Genomic DNA, 21198 nt, shown 5'->3' on the forward strand with positions numbered 1-21198 from the left:
ATTATGCAAATTGTTAATTTTGCCGAATTTAGGTAAAGTATAGTGTTATTTTCTACATAATAACTGCATATTCACTTGCAACATCCATGAAAATAAAGCCTTCACAAATATAACAGCATCAGTACTTGCGTACCAGCCTAATTAAGGCAGAACACTAAGGAATGAAATCAAAACTCGACTCTGCGGGCAGACTGCGGTTCTAGGCGGTTCCGTCCGCTGCCATTGTTTAGAACAATAGCAACCGGACGGAACCGCCGGAACCGGCGGTTGACCGCCGGTTGAGTTTTGATTTCGTCCCTAAGTAACATCACTTGTCATTATCTTGTCTAGAAATTGAGATATGCCCATCATTTCAATAACATGAGTTCAAATATGAGTTGCTTTAGCCTTGTTTTATGAATTGAATCTACTGCTGAGTTTACAGAACTTTGCCAACAGCTGTAATTGTAATATTACATTAATTGTTCCTCTCCTAGGAGCAGACATGAACAGAGCATGTGGTGGGTAAACATGTGACTAGTTATGACAAGTGGCTATTCCAGTTGAAATCCATACACCCCCTGTGGAAGACATGACTTTAATTTTCCACACAGGGAGTGTGGATTTCAAATGGGGTTACCTGAATAGGGCATTTTGAAAGGCTTTTGTTTTGTCCAAATTAATGTTATTTTTCTAAGTGGTATATTTCCAAACGTTTGTATCGGGTGTTGACAGTTTTACACAAAAATTACATTTTCAAATACGGGTGTTATACTATGCCCAAACAGGCACTTTAAATTTCTGTTAATAGCCAAGAAACTTCATCAATTCTTACATTACATCGCATTACAAATGGTGCTGTTTTAACTTGTCCAACATTTCAAATACACATTGCTTACAATATTTAATAATACTTCTTCATTATCAGTTCGCAGGAAGTCCAAAATAATTACCCACTGTATAAAATAACATTATATAAATTCATCATAGCGCTTTGCATGGAAACCAGCATGCTTCATCAATAATCACAATACATTAACAGGTCATAAATAGTTGAAATGTGTACAATCACTTTTTACTTGTTAAAAATAAATCAAGAAACCAAAATATTCCAAAAACACAAAAATTTTGCACACTAAATATGAATTGCAACGGTGACATTGTACAATAGTGGCATTGGAGTATAATTAAGCAAGAAATTTTCAACAATTTTATTTTCACTTCTTTTTTTTCTTCAAACAGGTAGCTCACATGGATATTGTTAATAGTGTCCAAATATGTAGCACCTGGTTATTATATATTACAGGTTTGTTTCAATAACTTAATTGCTTACATGTATGTAGCATTGAAAATTTATATCATACAATATACATCTGAATAGGGAACCTCCAGGCAACTTTTATACCATAGGCTTTGATTTTTGGCCAAATTTAACACAATTTCACAATTTTTTACAAAAAAGAGGGAAGCATTTTTATACCAGAAGCCCGAAAATGAGACCCGTATTTAAGTGGCACATCCATGAAAAGTCATTTGTACTGAGTACACCCACCCCACCCCAGAGAGGACTCAAACATCAAAACTTCCTGTGTACAATTTTTGGTCACATTGTATTTTACTACATTACTATAGTTATCGGCAAGGTTCTTCAGCGATCTGCCGATTTGAAACTGTTTAAAGCATAAACACAGAATGAAAAGTGAGGTTCCGATTGGTTAATTGAATCGCATCACACCCGATCAAGCTGCGTAGCATCATTTGACCTAGTTCTTTTTAAGCGACAATCAGGTTGAGCAGTTGCACACCGCTGAAGGACCTTGCCGAATACTATTGTGATCAAAAGTGTACTCCGAAAGGCTTATGGGATTTACCAAAAAGGTCAATGGCCTGGTACATGTACATGGACAATACAAAATCCAAACTTTCCCTCCTGGGTCACAACAACAAAATTTGTTGTGCTTTCCTGTTGTGTTTTGGCCCAAAATTACACATGGGTTATTATTAGCCTTTTGGAGATAAAGCCAAAATAATAGGATAGTGCTGCATGAGCTGAGAATAATTGTCTTTAGTATAATTTACCAGCGCTGTTTACTTTCAAATCACAAAGGATTTTGTCCATCCTGCTTCAAAACCCACAACACACAATGACTACAAATATAGACTCAGAACTGTGGACACTTACACTGCACTCAAAGTCTTTGTCAGACTACACTCTTGCTTGATGCAATTATGACACCTTCATCAGGCCATTGCAGTTGAAATCCATACACCCACTATGGATGACATGATCTTATCTCCCATACAGGGGTGTAGATTTCAAATGGAGTCACCCATTGAGGTAACCCCCACTTGAAATTCACACACCCCATGTGGAAGATTAAGGTCATGTCTTCCACAGGAGGTGTATGGATTTTAACTGGAATACCCCATTAAAATTCCAGCACTGTAAAAACACAATTATGGTGGGCAAAATTTCTCACATTTTCAACTGTTCACAATCAAACAAACACCCCAGCTGATATGCATACCTTGCCAGGATTTAAATATGCATTGGTAACACATACATATTGTTTACACTTTGTAACATTTTGTTGCTGATATTGCTTCATATTGTTACCATAGTTACGAACTCCATTAATTACACCTATGAATTATTACTTTGACATTTTTCATTTATGACAAAAAATCTCTCAATTGGTGAAAGAATTAAAGAAGACACTACTAGTATTCCATGTTTACGCTTTTGCAAAGTGAGATTGAGTCGCATGTACAAGAAGAAATATTTATGGCATATTCTGGGCACTTTTAGAGACAAAATAACTTACAATATATGGAGGCTTACACAGACACTGGAGTTGCAATTCAATATCAATACTATATACCGAAACAATAGGCAATTCCAGTCAAAACACATACACCCATATGGAAGACATGGTCTTAATCTCCTACACAGGGGGTGTAGATTTCAAATGGAGTCAACAATTCAGGTAATTCCATTTGAGATTTATACTACCAGTGTGGAACAAAGTCATGTTTCCCGTAGGGGTTGTATGGATTTCAACTGGAATAGCCCAATTTTTAAACCAATTGACAGCAACTGGTTATTTTTTTGTCTCTTTTTAACAGCGATTATACGCTTAAGCTATAATTAGACAGAGAGATAAAGAAATGGGATACCCAAAACAGTATTTTAGTATTGAAACATGGTCCTGTGACAATAGACACACCAAATTCAATCCAAGTTTAATGTTATTTTGGGCAAGAAAAGCCTATGGGAGGAGGAGGCCTTACGAAAGCAATAATTGCACACAGCAGGTAGTACCATTGTCCGTTATATTATGGGCTTTAGGTTCATACTATTAATGGAACCAACAAGTTATGAATTGATTGATGTAATTAATGTTAAGGTTTTGTATCATCATATTGAAATTTACGAGCAGCTAGCATTTATTCCAGCAAAAGTACATTACTGATGTTTAAATCCATTCACATTAAAGGTGTGCGAGTTGTAATTCACGATATAGAGCAGTAATGGACTAATCTAGCTGAAATCCATACACCCTCATGGAAGACATGACTGTAATCTCCCACACAGGGAGTGTGAATTTCAAGCAGGGGTTCACCTGAATGGGTGGCTCCATTTGAAATTCACACTCCCTGTGTGGGAAATTAAGGTCCTGCCTTCCATAGGGATGTATGGATTTCAACAGGAATCACAGTGTCAAAGCTTATAGTAAAAAGCGTTTTGATAGATCTTTCTTTTCAGATTTATATAGAAGGGACTCTACAATAAAGGATGTCACCAACACCCCTAATCCTGATCCCAACCCTATTGCTAATCCTCTCTCCCACTACTTACAGCCTTAAAACTCTTTTAACCGTAAACTTGAACTCAAATTTATATCAAAAACTTCTCATCCTAAATCTTGGTGCCATCCTTCAAAGTCTTACCCTTGTATACAGAAGCTCAGTGCTTGAAAAGAGCCTAAATCATTTGGGGTCTTGAGTGTCAAATCAGTAGAGGAATACCACAAAATGATCAAGAAATGGAATGCTACAGAGAGGATTGTCGATAACAAACATGTCATCCAACACAAAAATTGTTTGGTACTTAGAGATGGTTTAGAAGTCATTATGTTATAGGATATGCCAGATCAGTTTCATTTGGAGTTACAATTTAAAATTCATTATGACAACATGGAAGTTGATGGGGAGAACATACAATTCTGCCTGCCATGTTTTCATCATGGAGGATAAATAGGGCAACTCTGGATTGTTTCAGCAAGCAAGCCTATATTTTCAGTGCTTGCTTGTTTGCGATATGTGAGTAATACTTTATACTGCTTGTCCACGCTATGTACTACATGCACAAGTTTGAAGATGCTAATTTCTGTTTGATTTCGGGCTTATGCTAAAAAAAAAAAGCCAGATTGATGCTATTTTGGTCCCATAGACAAAGCATGTGGCTCCAAGGAGACCCATATGTTATACTTATCTTATTGTGTTTAACAATCAATTCCTAATATTCTTACCAACTGAAATCATTCCATAAGATGACAGTCTAAGTAAATAAAAATAGTCAATTTTACTTCGTAAGTTTTAAAAAGGTTCATTTTAAAGAATCAACAAAATGTGCCAGAAAAAAGGAAAACAAAACAGTGCTCTTGTTTTGTTTTGCTTTGGGAAAAGCTTCAAAAATATGGATTTCGAAAATGTTTGTTACACCTTACTTTTCTGGCATAATTTTAAAATGTTTGCATAATTTGACCGTTCTTTTTATGCTGAGAGGAGAGCTTACAGCTTCAGGTCTATGCTTTAAGTCTAGTATTTCTGCAGCCTGCATACACATACATTATTTGATCTTGGCAATATAACGTCTGCCTTACACCATTGAAGTGCTGATACAAATTTACAGCTTAATTTACTACAAGAGAGGCAAGGAAATTTACATCAAATCTTGACTTTGTTATTAAATTAAATATTATACTTCACAATATATTGGATATACTTTTTTGCTTCATATTTTCACCTTGTAAATGTTTTTGGCCTAACTGGTATTTTTGCTAGTTTACATTGCACATTACTATAATTCTATCACGTCTGAAGTGCTACTTGAGTCTTCGTTCGTCCGCACTGGAAACGTGTCGCTGCTTTCCTCAAAATGCATGTCTGAGGCAGCGTCTGTGGCATCGTCATTGGTGGACTCATCCACCACCATTTCGCTAACAACTGGGGAACAGGGAATCAAATCTGATGGGGATGCTAGTGATTCTTCCTGAAAGTCTGTACTTTCTGTAAAATCATCTTGCAACATCAATACCGATGTCGGTGATTGAACCGACTCTTCTGGCAAATCTGCCTCAAGATCGTCTTGCACTACTACATCAGATGTGGGCGATACTAGCGACTCTTCCGTAAATCATTGCAATCTTCAAGAACATCGTCTTGTGACATTGTTTCTAGAGCTGGAGATGCAAGAGGTTCTTCATTACAATCTTCCTCCACAACAACATTGTCTTGCAAGGGTGCCACTTCATCCTCTTGTGATGAGGCAACAACATTTTCTTGCAACAAAGGATTTCCACCAGATTCTAAATCAATAGGGGAAGCCACAAAATCCTCATCCAGTTCGGATCTTTCAGGACACTGTTCATGTGACAAAGTAGGTATTTTCTCTTCATCGTGCTCAGAGCAAGCACCTTCGCTTTTTACCTTCAACTCCCCCACCCTCTTATCCTCAAAAACTCCATCTTGAGGCGAGAGATCTGGATTGATTACACTCATCTCTGGTGAGACTTTATCGGGCGAGTCAAGCGTTCGTGGCTCCATGCTGAACGACCCACCGTTCGAAGGCGGAGATTGACTAAACATGCTGCTCGTCGGCGACACAGGTTGTTCTATTTCAGGCAATACTGATATGTCTATAGTGTTGCTATTTACAGTGGAATCGGAAATCGATTCGGAGTTGTTTGTCTCAGAACTATCATTCCTACCGCGGACACCTATACTCACTTGCGCGTTTGGATCAAGTTGCTGCTGCTGAAGAGCAAAGTCTCTTTGTAATTGGTCAGTTCTTTCGTCTAGTGTATCTGGCGTTAATTGATCTATTTCAGGTGAGGCTTTGCTCGCTTCCGGCACCGCCATTTCTTTGCTGAATCGGGCAAATATTTGCTCGCTCTCCATGTCGTCGCAGCTTGGCGACGAATCTTCGTTTTGATCATTCTGGAAGGCAAGGGAGACTGGCTTTGATATTGCACCAGAGGGGTGATGGGATTGAGCTTGAGCTTTGCTTTCATACCGTTTTCTAGAAGGGGAAGCGGCACTTTCTTTTGGCCCACAATCCGTAGTGTTCAAATCAAATTTCACTGATTTCTTGGCCCCGTTGCCTTTGCGCCTACTCTGACGCGAGTGGTTACAGTTTGAATTCAGTTGCGATACTAGATCCGGGATTGGTTGATAGCTATCAGGACCAACACCTACTGAGGTGTGGCTCATTGATTCTGAATGATCCGAGGATATACTACCAGATGCAGTCCTACTTGTACTTGAGCCTGCATCAGTGTTAGTATCAAAATCTGGTGTGATAGCTCGATTACTGTACTTTTCAAAAATGTTATCATACTCTAACATGACATTATCCAAACTAATCTTGTCCTCATTGAACGGATTATCCCCGAATGGATCCGAATCTGTACTTATATGAGACATCCGGGCAGCCATTGATCGTGGTCGCGCATTTGTAGACCCTAATAATGCATCATCTAAATTACCTAATATTGCAAGTTCGTTAATCTCGTTAGCGTTCTCCTCAAAGTTTGCAAAGTCATCAAGCGTCTGCACATTAGCATCTTGCGTTTCACATGATCCAGAGTTTTCATGCACACGCATGTGTATGTTATCTTCGCTCACCTGCGAATCCGTACCATGAGTAGTCACAAGCACCTTTGATATCCCTGTGCTTAACTCTTCATCATTCTCTGGTAGACTCTGTACCCCTTTGGATTCCATTGTGTACTCCCCTACACTAGACGTCCGCTTAGCCTTAGGCTTTGCTTTCATAGACACAGCCCTTGAGATCTTATCAAACACGGAACCACGTTTTGAGGTAGGACTCTCTGGACCGGTGTATTTCCGTCTGTACCTGGGACTCAGCTTTGATACTTCCATCATTTCTACATCATCAACTGGCGATGTACTCGTGAGGTGATGAATCCATTGGCGGGTACTTTTGATTTCCCTCCTTGGAGCACTGATTGGCTGTGATCTCGCGACACCCACACTCACGCTATGTCCCACCGCTATGTGTCCGTGCCTCGTCGGCGAGTTCAACCTTTCTATCTCCTGCTGAGTCTCCTCCATAACTGTCCGTGCGCTGACTTCCTTGCGGTGTCTATCCCCCATGGAAACATCCCGGGGGGACGCACTACCTGGAGTTTGTGGAGTTCTCACCGATTCCATGCTGCTGCCACTCTGATCAATCCACAATGGACTGCAACCATCAAAATGTGGCTCTTCAAAGGTCTCCCTGGCATCCACAAAAATTTCATCTTCGTCTTCTGAGCCGTCTTTGTTTCTCTTTAAAGCAGCAGCATGAAGGAAGTCTTGTTTTGCTGCGGCGACAGAAGCTGGACTTAATTCAAAGAAGGAGTTGTGTGAAGAAGCTCGTTGGAGAGTGGAATCTTCCGGACAAGCCACCGAGTTTCTCCTCATTTCTGAAAAACACACAAAAAGGATAAATTTATTATATGGATGACATGAAAGTTGTTCAAAAATTTGGTGAAATCAAGCTCAATGCCACTGTTAGGAGCATTATTTGGTACTGTACAGTGTGCCACTTCTGCCCGATGCTTTTTAATTTTTTTGCATACAGTGCATCACAAACGGAATAAAGCACAGATTTTGGGTGGCATACCTGATTGTACAACGTATAGTCTGTCTCGTCTCAAGTTAAGAGTAACGTCATGTTGGATTTTGCAGTGGCAGATTCAAATTAACACATTTACGAGGTTGCGTCGCCAGTGTACAGACAAATCGCGATTCTAGCACGTGATTTGAATCTGCCACTTTGAAATACAACATGGTGTTACTCTCAATTTGAGAGGAGACAGACTATAGCCCATTGCTTGTGCTGATAATGTTTATCTGATCCTATCAGGCCAAAGGTGGCAATTGTGAAATTGAGGTACAGGCATAAAAACGGAGTAAGAGAAATTACTAAACACATCAAAAGAAATAAGTCCCCCTCTGAAAATTTCGTCATAACATCGTAAAGTAAAACTTTGTACCAATAAAACTTACTTAGAAATAATTATATGATTGTTTACTAAGTGTTTTGTGAAAATGAAAGATGTCCATGACTTCATGGCTGAATGAACCCAAATTGAAGACAAAAACTGCCCTTTCCAAAAGTCACAAAGTAGGCCTATGCTTGTTAACTGCAAGGTGTATTAGGACAAGGAATGGAACTGGCCATCTTACAACTCACTGTGCTCAGCTCTGCACCACAGGGATTTGCATGGCTGAATGATCAAGAATCGATACACATTACAGTAAATGTTCACTTGGTGATGATTTTAAACTGCACTTAAAACACATGGGGTTTTCCATTAGTAACAAGCCATGAATCAACTTTTGTGACAAGCATAGGCCTACTTTGTGACTTTTGAAAAGGGCAGTTTTTGCCTTCAATTTAGACTCATTCAGCCCTGAAGTCATGGAAATCTCTCATTTTCACACAGCACTTAGTAAACAGTCATATAATTATTTCAAAATTTTATTGGTACAAAACGAAACCTTACAATGTTATGACGACATGTTCAGAGGGGGACTTATTTCTTTTGATGTGTTTATTATAAAATCTCATAACTGTGCAATAAAGTTATTATATAAATGATATAAGAATGTTAGCTTGGTTACTCAGCTAGTTGGTTACTGAGCTAAGTGATAATACCTCAATGTTAACATTTCATCAACTACCATTTTTAGACCTAAATTTTGCAGCAAATCTCATCAAAATCGGACTTAAGGTCTGTTCATGCTTCACTGCATCTGCGTTGTTGTGAGTTGTGTTGCCCGCATTGCAGTATTGCAATAAAGTTAAATTAGTTTTAACAGGATTTGTAGCACAGTTGAGTTGTGGCAGAAAATAATCTATATAGCGGTAGTGCAACACAGATGCAGTGAAGTATGAACAGACCTTCCAAAAGTTGCTGGTGGCATGGATAACCTTCAACAACTTCTACAGTCATTTTGGCAATAACTCAAAAATTGATTTCACAAATATATGATGTAACAACTTCATCTGTTTGGTAGATTACGCTGTTAGAACTTATACCAACAACAGGCTCTTCCAGTTGAAATCCATACACCCCTATGGAAGACATGACTGTAATCTCCCACACAGGGGGTGTTGATTTTTTAATGGAGCCACCCATTTAGGAAGCCCCTTTGAAAATCACACTCCCTGTGTGAGAGATTAAGGTCATGTCTTCCACAGGGAGTGTAAGTATTTCAACTGGAATAGCCCAATAACAAACTTGTACCAGTGTTATTCCCAGGCAATCATATCAACAGGCATTGCAAGCAACCAAGATATCACATTCATTATTAGTATATCATTAGAAGTAGCAACAAACTTGTTAAATGAATAAGTATATCAGATTAAGACTTACATGTACCAAATTCAGAAGGAAATACATTTCTGGGTTATAAAGTTTTAACATTATATACTAAAGTGACTTTACAGACTAACTGGGCTGAAGGAGACCAGATAACATAATTACTACCTGTTCAAAGACTTTTGTCATCTTGGTTGACAGCTTCTTCAGAATGACAACTGGGATCATCTTTTCCTGCGGGATTATCCGATACTCTTGATGCTTTCCACATCACTCTGTTGCTTGGTTCTTCTATGAAGTGGATCGGTGGTCTAGAGAGTAATCTCTAATGTCCCACATATACACAGACCATGGATAGGATCCACTACTTAGAAGAACCAAGCAACCGAAGGATGCAAAATGGACCACGCTATCCCACAGAAAATGGAACCCAGGGGTCAAAAGCCAGGGGACAAAAGCCTTTCAGCCAGTGAGTAAATTTGGATTTGTCAATCATAAATTAATTGAATTGAATTGATAAATAAATTAATTGAATTACATGCTCTGCTCAGTTTAATAAGAAGACACAAATAGATGGTGGTTAAACATGATTAGGATGCATGTCAGATGCCTTGTTAGTTAATAAGAGTTCAAATGCACAGTGTATGTTTGTTCAAAATCATAATATGTGACCTGATCTGATCCACTCAGGCCAAAGTCAGAAATTTTGAAAATTGAGTTACTACCATTTCTAGCTTCCTCAGAACCAACACTAACTGGTGTTGAATCTACAAATCTCTTGAATACTTGGTTGAAAAGTTATAAACCTTTTATACATCCATTTTCTTCTGTTTTTTATTCTCACTTTTATTTGCCTATATCTCAGTTTCATTTATAGCCAACTTTAGCCTGATCAGATCTGGTCACATATATTATATAAACTAATAACAATTTTAAAGGAGCAATGCTCTGATTTTAGTGATGTGAACAAAAATCAAACTGTTTTCTCATATGTATCACTGTTACTAAAAGTTGGCAGAAAAACATGAAAATTCACTTCTTTTTGTGTTGCTCTTGGGTTGGCTGATATGTCTGGTTACATTCAGGGGTGTGATTCAAAGCTTGTGAAATATCATGAAAGTAGTAGAAAACCCTAAAAACAGCATGAAATTGGGCTATAATGCCCCAAACAGGCTGAAAATCAATAAAATTGTGTAAATTTTGGTCAAAAAATGCAGGAAATCAAGAAAAATCCTGCAGAATCACAGCCCTGTATATTGTACTTGCCTTCTTTTTAATTATACAACTTTGGCAAGACGCATGTGGGGGAATGTAAATTTGATTTCTTAGCTTGGCAACCCAATTCGCAAAATATCAACTTTGATTCAAATAAATTTTTGAGGTTCTAAGAGAATTTTAAGCATTTAATATGGAAAACATTTGAAATAAGGAATGTTAAAAACAGTATAATAATAATTATGTACAACATCCTCCGAAAATGCAGGCTAAAACAGACAAAACAATCAACATTTTTGAAGCATAAAAATATCCCTTTTACATGGTGAAAATAAGAAGTGTAGGCTAGCACCACCTGACACTAGCATTGCATAATTATGATTAATGTTTTATGCTCCTGAAATGTTGCTTGTTTCATAAAACCTACATTTTGGATGTTGTTGTACATTTAACTCATAGTTTTTAACATTTATTTTCCTTTGTTGTGAACACTTTTTGAATTCTTTATAGATCCATCCAAAATGCCCCTGCTGATCAGTTGGTACTGTTTTAGTTTGCTCTTTAGCTAATAAAGAATGATAAATAATATTGATTTTTGTTGTAAACAAGGTAGGAGAAACAGAAAGGCACTCACAAAAAGTATCACCAAAATCATGATTTCAAACACAGAGTTTGACAAATGCACAAATTAGCCATTAATTAACAACATTTTCGGAATATAAATTTTGGACCCTCCCGAATCAAAAATTTATCAACAAGAACAATGCATGCAATAAGTTGCACACTTTTTCCATTCTTGTATGTGTCCCCTTGATTGCGGTGCGCTATAAAGTTGTCAAAGATGGCGACCGACCATGTCTGCCAAATTCAGTTGCTACAAGGCTGGCTGTTAAACAAATATACAGCAAACAGAAAAAAATAAGCGTAAGATGTGATGCAGTCTGTTGAAATTAGCAGAATTTTAATGAGGTCAGAGTTCAAATTTATCTGAAAATTCATATATTTGAAAGTATTGTTTTTGTTAAATGTTAAAAACACATCACTTCGAAGATTTGCAGCTCTGTGGATCTTTGAAGACTTAATAGGTAAAAACCAACTTGACTGCAAAAGGATGCGCTTCTTATTTTAACCTTTGACCTCATTAAAATTCAAAGTTTATGTAGAACTGATTTCCACAGAATAAAACATAAATTAGGAAAGAGCAGCAGAAGCATAAAACTATATGGTAAGGTTTTGAACTAACTACAAAAGCAAATATAAGCTAGAAGAAATAATCAGAAATTAAAGTGGCAGCCATTTTGGAAACCATTTTGTCTTTTGCAACTTCATCTATTACATCCTAATAGCAACTTACTAATTATGTTGTTGATCAAAGAAATGGAAAAGGAGAGCATCCGCATTGTGGCTAAGATAAGTGATGTTAAGGGTTGCCTCTTTACATTGTCAACATGAATTTCTGATTTTTATTACAATGAATTACTGCATAGATGCAGAGTTTCTAAGACTATTTATCATCAGTAAATTGTTTTGAAGTGGTGAAGTGTTAAGAATTAATAGTGCATATACTATTTAACAGTGGTCAAATTTATGAATTATATGTTGATGGTTGCAAATGTTAAAAGTGTATATAAAGAGACACTGAAAGGTCCTCTGTAACATATACCTTGGTCCACTTGTCCACCTATCCATGTACTGATCATTGGGGGCAGGAGCACCACACAAGCCAAAAAGGGGCAGAAGGATGGGAAGGGTAGGAGGAAAGAGGATAAAAAGTTTGAAACAGAGATATTTGGCGACCTCTAAGTGTCTCTTTACAAATGTTACTTGTTAGTAACTTTATGCAGTAATATATAATGTTATGTGTAAGAGTTCTTTATGCCCAACTGAAGCATTGCAAATTTGATTTTTGACCATCCACCTCAAAAGGGCTATATACTTTTTTATTTCAAATTTCCACTGATCAAACACCAAATCTACAATGATTATATAGCCGTTTGTGGTGTGGAAAATCATACATACATGTGTTGCTCCTCGCATGACATAACATCCAAACTGGAAAATGCCTACTAAAGCCTAATTCTGCACGATAACGAAAGAAAACAATTACCTGGAATGTCTTGTCTCAAATCTCCTCTCAGTTCTAAATGTGAATCCGCTGATGACAATGACTCTGCACTGCGTACAGAACGTAAACTGTTGCGTAACGTTCGAGGGCGTGGTTTGCCTGATGAGATGCGCTGGATGCCCCCGGCCTGCTTTGTCTTGCCGGGTGCACCTGGTGGTCCCCTTCGCTTTCCGTGGAATAATGCCTTCCATCCCGGAGATTTTTTAGATTTGGTCAAAGAACGTTTCCTGAAAGAGAGATAATTTTCAGAATATAAATTATGCATAATGTCTTGGTGTGTTCCTACAGCAATGTTTGGCTTAATCAAGAAAATGTTTCAGGCACATCTATGCTGCATCTTTAAATAGGCACCTGTGCATATGCAAGTATTTTGTGTGAATATTCACACTTTCAAGCTGTGCCTGATGAATCTTGCACTGATTACAGGCATAAGAATAAATGTAGATGAAAACGCAGGAAAATTTGGGAAAAAATTGGGACAATTAAGTGCTTAAAATCTGGCAGAAATGCTTCCAAACTGGCTAAATATAAATATAAATGCCATTTGGCCAATGCTGCCAGCTTTCACAAACTTGGGTTGATTTATCATCTCTGAGTATTACATTCCTGAATTGAATTTGATTTAGCACAAGTAGACTAGAAGCACTGCCTACCTTTCTCTGGGACCGGGAAATTCCAGTACGGTGTGGTACTGTTTAGGCAACGCAGCCGGTCCACCGCCAACTTCTATAAACTTGGGTTTATCGTCCCCTTCTGTATATAATGTGTTCCTAGCCTGGGCTTCCTCTAGTGACAGAAGCTTGGTGGGAGTTGATAGCACCAGTGATTTGGGTCTCCGCATCTCCTGACCGATTCCTGGTTGAAAATAGAAAAACGATTCACACAATTTATGGTAAAAATGGTCAGTTTCACACATGCAATTTGTCGCGATTGGCTGATTTTGAATTACTTTGCTCATTTTAAAATTTGTGATTTTGAAAGAACATTCCCACATTTTGATTTTTGCAGTAGCTGTGCTACGTGCGTATGTGACAAGAAAAATGTCCCATTTACAATATGTTGGTAACAGAGGCTTTAACTACAGCTGGAGATGCAATAAAGTACAAAAAAGTACGTAAGAAAGAAAATTGAATTATTAGAGATACACAGAAACAAAACAAAAAACATCAATGGTCAAAACAGAGAGACAGTACTGTTGTGGATAGAAATACACATAAAAGACAGACAGACATACAGAAAATTAAGACACATGACATATCTCCCACATACACCAGAACACATATCACCCACAGACACATATCTCCCACATACACCTAAATACATTTTGAGTCCTGTAAATTCCAGTTACGTGCATGATTTTTGTTGGAATTTATTTTTTCACTTAATCAGATTTATATTCAGTGAATAGTAAAAAAAAAAAACACCTTTAAAAAAAGAGCACTGGATCCATTTACATCACCTTGACACAAACACACATCATATCCATCTTATTATTACAAACAAGGGAAAATGACCAATTATCAGCATAATCCGCTGTCAACAATTAATTTTCTAATAATGATGTACTCAGCTGAACCTACTTCCACTTGGAACAGGTGCCTCAATTACCACATGTCTCAATGTCACCACACTAACGAGTCTTTTGTTGTTGAGCAGGATAAACCCTCCTATGTGTCATTGGCCCTGAACATGTTTAAAGCAAAACCTGCTATGTAACCTGCTGGAAGTATTGTTTTAAACATGTTCAGGGGCCACATGCACAAAGGAGGTTTTTCCTGCGCAACGACGCTTTGATATTCAGAACCGTAACTATCAACTTAAGAACCACTTAACCAATACTAGGTATGTTTGTACTCATATGAAAGCATTTTGCATACATACTTTAAATATCAGCAAAAAAATGCAAAATTCTTGATTCTTTTTATAAATTTGGTTTTAAAATGTCACCTTATGCAAAACATCAGCATGACTAAGGTTAGAACACACCTGCTGAGATTGCACAAGGATCTAATCTACCCATGACTTAGGCACTGTATGAGCAATGATAGGTTTAAGCCATAATCCCATATTTCCTTACCTACATAAATATAAACCCCAATTATAATGTTTCCCCATTACATAGTGGTCAGTGGCCCATTTCATTTCTTGTGAAGTGTGCCACGTCTTGTGGGTTTGGCTGGCATAGTCCAATATTATGGAATTCAAATTTTGGAAAAATATGGGAATTTAACTTCAGAATTATGAATTATTGACTGGTCCAATATTATTTATTTTTTTTGCAGATAGAAAATGTTTTTTTAAAAACAATTCAAATATACATGCATAATTGAAGCCAAACATGAGTAATCTGTAGTTTCTGGACATGTCTTACCTATGTGTGTGGGGAAGAGTGTGTGGGAGGGGGTTTTGTTGGTGTTGTTTTTTAGCTTTTTATTTGCGTTATGATTTGTATGCTTGTGATTATGTACTTTTCAGCAAACACAAAAATGTTATAAAGATGTTTTGGTTTTAGACAAAATGTTTGAATGACATGTCAATGTCAGGTCACATATAGGTCATGTTGAAACATTTTATATGAAAAAACACAATTTTTTTTTAAATGTTGTCAAAATTTTATTGTAAAATATTTTTGCAAAAGATTTTGTCAAAACTTAATATTTATACATTAGATTGTTTTGTACCAAGTTTTCAAAGATGTATTTGAATGTTATTATAACTTTTTATGCCCTTTATATAACCCAACACAGAAACAGGTTTTTTGATGGATTCTATTCTATTTTTATAGTAAATGGATGGTCATATATTACTGACAAGTTGTGAAATTGAATTTCTCTTTTCACAATGAAACTCTAATCAAGAAGACTTCATGAAGTGCAATGGTGATGTGCCCTCTATTTTATATCAAATTAAAGAGTCCCAACAGTAGCAGCCCTGGCGATCTGCCAAATTATTTAACTATGCCACAGCCATTTGAAGTAGTTTACGAGGAAGTGTTCAAATCTGATCGAACTAATAAATTTAGATGTAATCTGGCAATGAGGATATGTTGCGTAATATATATTTCATTGGATATGTTGCATAATATATAGTGTAGCTCTTGGAAATAGGATGTGGTTATAATGATGGGAGAACCATAGTCATTAGTGTATTCTTTGGGGCATATCTGTAATGATGTCATTGAGATACTTTATAGCTGGAAATTTTCACCAAGTTTTTGTGCTTTTATATAATGAATTTCTGAACAGCCCATTTAAACCCCAGTGAAAACATTCTTAACCCATTGACTTCAATGTGTAGCAATGAAAATAAAGAAACAACAGAACTGTTCAGAATGGCTAAAATAGTGAAAATTAATACTGAAAAAATATCTCACTATACAGTATATAGAGGCCGTCAGCGTGACGTCATATGCCGCCATCTTGTGGGTACACGCTGTGATGGTCGTTCGATCTCCATGCGTGAACAGCAAAATCGCCGCGCGTTGATGCGCGATAACATCTGCGTGGCAAGCTGCGCCCTGCGAGTAGTGACCAACGCATGAACACACAGATCATTTGTACCCACAAGATGGTGAAAGGCTGACGGCCTCTATTGTGCCTATAGCAGGGGTGTGTGTTAAAGATGGCATTGGGATGTGTTTGTGTTGGTGGGGGTGTGTTCATGACACCTATTTACAGGTATTCTGGGTAAACACAAACACAGAGAGGGTTTCCTTCCCACCTATTCCCACTATCCCCCAAAACACTTGCAGAGGTAAGATGCAAAACATGGTATGTATGTATTAAAGTTGTTATTTTAGACAAGGTACATCTTTGAAATGGCTTATTAAGGAGGGATCTCAAATTCAGTGAATATGGTATTAACAGCTATAGGGTATCAACAGCTATAGTTTTCAGCAAAGTTCTGCAGCAGTCTGCCCGTTTGGCGCTGTTTACAGCATATACATTATTCATTTTGGCCAATCGCCAGGTAGTTCTCATAGGGTTAAGGCAACACATCATATTTTGCTTCTGAACTCTTTGCATGATCCCAAGAACCACTTGGCCCTTTATATTGACTTACCTGGCACATCTGGGAAGAGTTTATCATTAAATATCAGATGTGCATTGCGTATTAAATATTCCACTACCGTCGCTTGTATTTTGATTTCCATGAAGGCAGCAGATGTCGCTAACTCCAATTCTTTTGACCTAGAGAATAAATCACATCGAGTCATGGTCAAAATAGTCATAGGGCTATCCCGGTTGAAATCGATACACCCCCTATGGAAGACACAACCTTAATCTTCAATACAGGAGGTGAAGATATCAAATGGAGTCACCCATTCAGGTAACCCCATTTGAAATTCACACTCCTTGTGTGGAAGATTAAGGTCATGTCTTCCATAGGGGGTGTATGGATTTCAACTCCACTAGCTCAAGTCATTTTATTGAACTAAAATTAGCACAAGATGAATCAAAGCAGAACAAAATAACACCATGAAAATGTTACAAATCTTGTTTTCTGAAATAATGAGCCTGTTTCAATCACACAATAATAAACAATTGTCATGATTTTAATAACCAAATCTGAAATTTGTTTAAGTGGTCTGATTTTTATGGTGTTTTCTACCTTACATTGAAGCCTATCACCAAAACGATCTAATGGTATACCACCATTGGCGATAAGATAACTACTTTTTGGTTCATACCACCTATAGTCTATATATCTACCTTCAGTCACCGGCACTAGCTTTGAAGTTCAGCGTGTTCTGCGTTAGCTTAGCGTTAATTGGTGTGTGTACATACTTTTACGCATGCGATCAGCGTGTCGCATATGTACACACAAGAAACCACGCTAAGCCAATGCAACACATGCTGAACTTCAAAACTAGTGCTGGTGACTGGAGGTAGATATAAAGACTACATATTAGTTCATACCTACTACTAAAACATCACACAAGCCTAAATATTTACTGGGGTTATGAGAAACATAAGAGCATTCTCAAATGCCCAGTTGATAGCCCTTGCCTGTATCTAAATGTTTGATGTAAATCAGATCTGGATATTATGCACACATACAGGAAAACAGATACAGACATATTGGCTCTATGTCTGGCATCTGGGTAGTGTCCCTACTTCTGTCCAAGTGACACAATAATGTATGTTTTGACCTGATGTCCAATATTATCAGATTCAACTTTGAAGTTGATGCTTTAGTTTTATCTCTATTTTAGATCTTGTAACTTAAATGTTATGCTCCGAGGTTACCATAGTTACACAACATTTCTTGTTACTTGAGTTGACTCACTGTCACTCACTCTCATTTAGGTTTGATATAACGAATTGTAACACCATTCTGGCAACACCTTCAAACTAACTTGAGTAGATTTGGAGCCCAAACAATGGCAAGATTCTTAGTATTCATTCCTGTTTGTTCCCAATAGGTGGTCATTCTGGCAAGATGGTTGGTAAGGAATTTACCATATTAAAGTATTGTGGCAAAATCTGCTATTTGGCTGTAATTCTTACATCACATTATACTTACTTGAGTAGATTTGGAGCCCAAACAATGGCAAGATTCTTAGTATTCATCCCTGTTTGTTCCCCGTATGCGGCCATTTTGGCAAGATGGTCGATTAAGAATTGTAGCGTGCGATAGTGAGGTGGGGGCAGCTGTTGTACAGTGTCATGCATTTTCACCAGCCTACATTCTTCATCTGTTACTGCTGCTTCCTGTTAGGTTACAAAGTAATTCAAGAAAGTCAGTTATGACCAAGGAGGTAGAATCAAAGAGAACCAAATCCTCAATGTTTGTGCGTCGCTCATGGAAGCTACTTTATGTACATGTACCTCCGGATTTTTCCTATAAACCCTGCAAACTTTGATACAAAGTGCATGGTTGGTTGTTTTCTGTGTGTAACTTGTTACGCCAAAACTGCGCCCTAAGCACTGCAAGAAACGTTCAATTGCAAAGACGTAAATTATTGTTCCATTACGGTCTCAGATACGTTAAGTGGCCTCCATGAGCAACAAAACAAGATGGCGGATTTGCCATAGCATTATGTTTGATGCAATATTGTGTCAGTAATCTTTAGGTATAATATCTTTGGGTATGATTGAAATTGTGATATATCACATTCAAATGATATTGACATGCCTTGTTTGTACTTCCCAAATGTATGACCAATGATAGAACAATTCAAAGAAAATGTTTAACAATGAGAGAAACAAAGACTCAATCTGATCTGAGCCGAAAAGGAATTTGTCTGACATGATTATGATCACCGTAAAGTGTAAAAAAACTTTAGGAGTATCTTAATAGTGAAAGATAAGATGTCCCATAGTAGAGATCGACAAAATAGCACAAAATATAGCAATATTGAAAAAAAAATAGGAATCTCCATTCAAATATGTGTTGCAGTTAGGAACTGGACTCTCTCTACCATTGATTTAAATACCAAATGTTATTGTTCTTGGCTAGCTTACGGATTTATCACTTGCAAGGTTAAGTGTGTACACTTATAGGTCCCATGTTCTGATTTAGCAGATAGCTCCACATTACACTGATACATGCAATTTTGGTGCAAGGGAAATGATGGTCAACTTGAGTCTATGAATAGAACATGAGCTATCAATAATACAACTGACTTACGTAACATTTCACACAGGAAATACTGGTTAAGTGGACATTTAATGCAATTCACTTTTCACACATAGCTGAATTTGAACTGTTTTAATTGTTTTAAATTTACAATTTTAAGCTTTTTACAATAGCTCTAAACACCAAAGGAGCATATTTGCATGCTATTTTCATAGTACCTGTTTGAAGCGTGAAAACAGAATTATAATGAGAAAATACAAAACTGGCAAGTGATTATGGCATATAAATAAACACTACCACAATATACAGAAAATACAGAACACTAAAATGAAACTCAAACACAAAGTTAACAATACAACACTTAGTATAAAACACGGAATATACATTTGAATTAGGAAATAAAAGAATGTATGATTGTCAAAATATAAATTTGAAATAATTAACAAATTGATATATGGAGTCAAATTATAGGAAAACAACTGAGCATTCAAAATTATAAAAAAATATGGAAAAAAATGTATAACTATTTATAAGCATCATCTAAATACATTCATAACCAATATCAAATCAAATTTGCTGTCAGAAAGGGATATTCATTAACTTTATGAAATTTAAATCATAAAATTACCTTGCTGCAAATGTTTATGCCCGAGAAAAATCAAAACCAATATTGTAAAATATATTCTTTTAAAGTTTTCTAAAACAAGTGGACACAAAAAACCAGATGCATATTTAATACCTCCTTCACATGTGAGCTACTCTTAAATAAGTACACAATTAGCTAAAAGCTTTACACAATATGAGTTGAGATACAAGTCTCCATAAAGTCAACATCATCTTTGCAGTTTGCACACTTCCAGTATATAAAGTTTGTTAACTGCATGTACAGCACTGTCACTTTCAAAGTGAATCTTCAAAATGAATCTACAAATGAAGTTGGTATTTCATGTATAGCTACACTTGCTGGCAGAGAAGAACAAAAGTGGGTTTCTGATTGGCTGATTCAATTGCCTGACAATCATAATAACAAACCAATAATCTGATTGGCCGATTATGCATCAAAGTGGTGTTCGGCGCAGAGTGGCGCTCATCAAAGCTCAGCGTATGTCAATCATTAACAGGGTGCTCGCATAAATCAGAGTAAGAGTGCCATACTTCTCTGGAAATACTTCTCTGGAAGCTTGTATAATATATGAATCATTTTTTTACACATGCAAGCCAAATACGACCACTGAAACTAAGCCTTACAATTATACTTAAATCATCCGAGACTGTTTTAACTTTTAGGAAAGTCACTAATCTTTTTCCTTTTTGTTTTCAAATCCTGAAATTGCCATGATCATGAAGTTGCCAAAATTGAAGCAAAATTGATCACCCTTGCACTTTAAATGCATCTGCTAAAAATGTCAAACTTGCTACAGGCAAATTCAAATACCACAAGAAAAATCACACAAAAACATTGTAGTACCTTATATATCATACAGCACTATGCTCAATGTTAATTACAAGACCATTCAGACCGGTTTTACTTTTCTGTTTCCAGTGGAATGTGCAGCATATTTAATTTTTCATTTATTAAAAATGTTTCTAAAATTCCTGTTTGAACAATCTGAATATTTCATATTGAAAGGCTTAATGGGCTATTCTATTTAAAATCCATACACCCCTGTGGAAGACATG

At 36.9% G+C, this 21198-nt stretch overlaps 1 protein-coding gene and 1 long non-coding RNA gene across 6 annotated transcripts in view; one reads left to right on the forward strand and one right to left on the reverse strand.

Moving 5' to 3' along the window:
* Positions 1-21198, forward strand: part of LOC140169996 (uncharacterized) — a 216157-nt gene that overhangs the window by 19617 nt on the left and 175342 nt on the right. The gene's annotated exons all lie outside the window — the stretch shown is intronic.
* The window catches only part of LOC140169987 (uncharacterized), a 138978-nt gene continuing 121400 nt past the window's right edge, over positions 3621-21198 (reverse strand). For all 5 annotated transcript variants that reach the window (XM_072193301.1, XM_072193298.1, XM_072193300.1 and 2 more), the window contains 5 exons: positions 18463-18650; positions 16999-17126; positions 13590-13791; positions 12919-13163; positions 3621-7691 (listed from right to left, as the gene is read on the reverse strand). In XM_072193301.1, coding sequence (XP_072049402.1) covers positions 5380-7691; positions 12919-13163; positions 13590-13791; positions 16999-17126; positions 18463-18650 — 3075 coding nt within the window. In that variant the 3' untranslated portion in view covers positions 3621-5379. The remainder of the gene's footprint in view (positions 7692-12918; positions 13164-13589; positions 13792-16998; positions 17127-18462; positions 18651-21198) is intronic.

The sequence above is a fragment of the Amphiura filiformis genome, chromosome 14, assembly GCF_039555335.1.
Source record: "Amphiura filiformis chromosome 14, Afil_fr2py, whole genome shotgun sequence".
NCBI lineage: Eukaryota > Metazoa > Echinodermata > Ophiuroidea > Amphilepidida > Amphiuridae > Amphiura > Amphiura filiformis.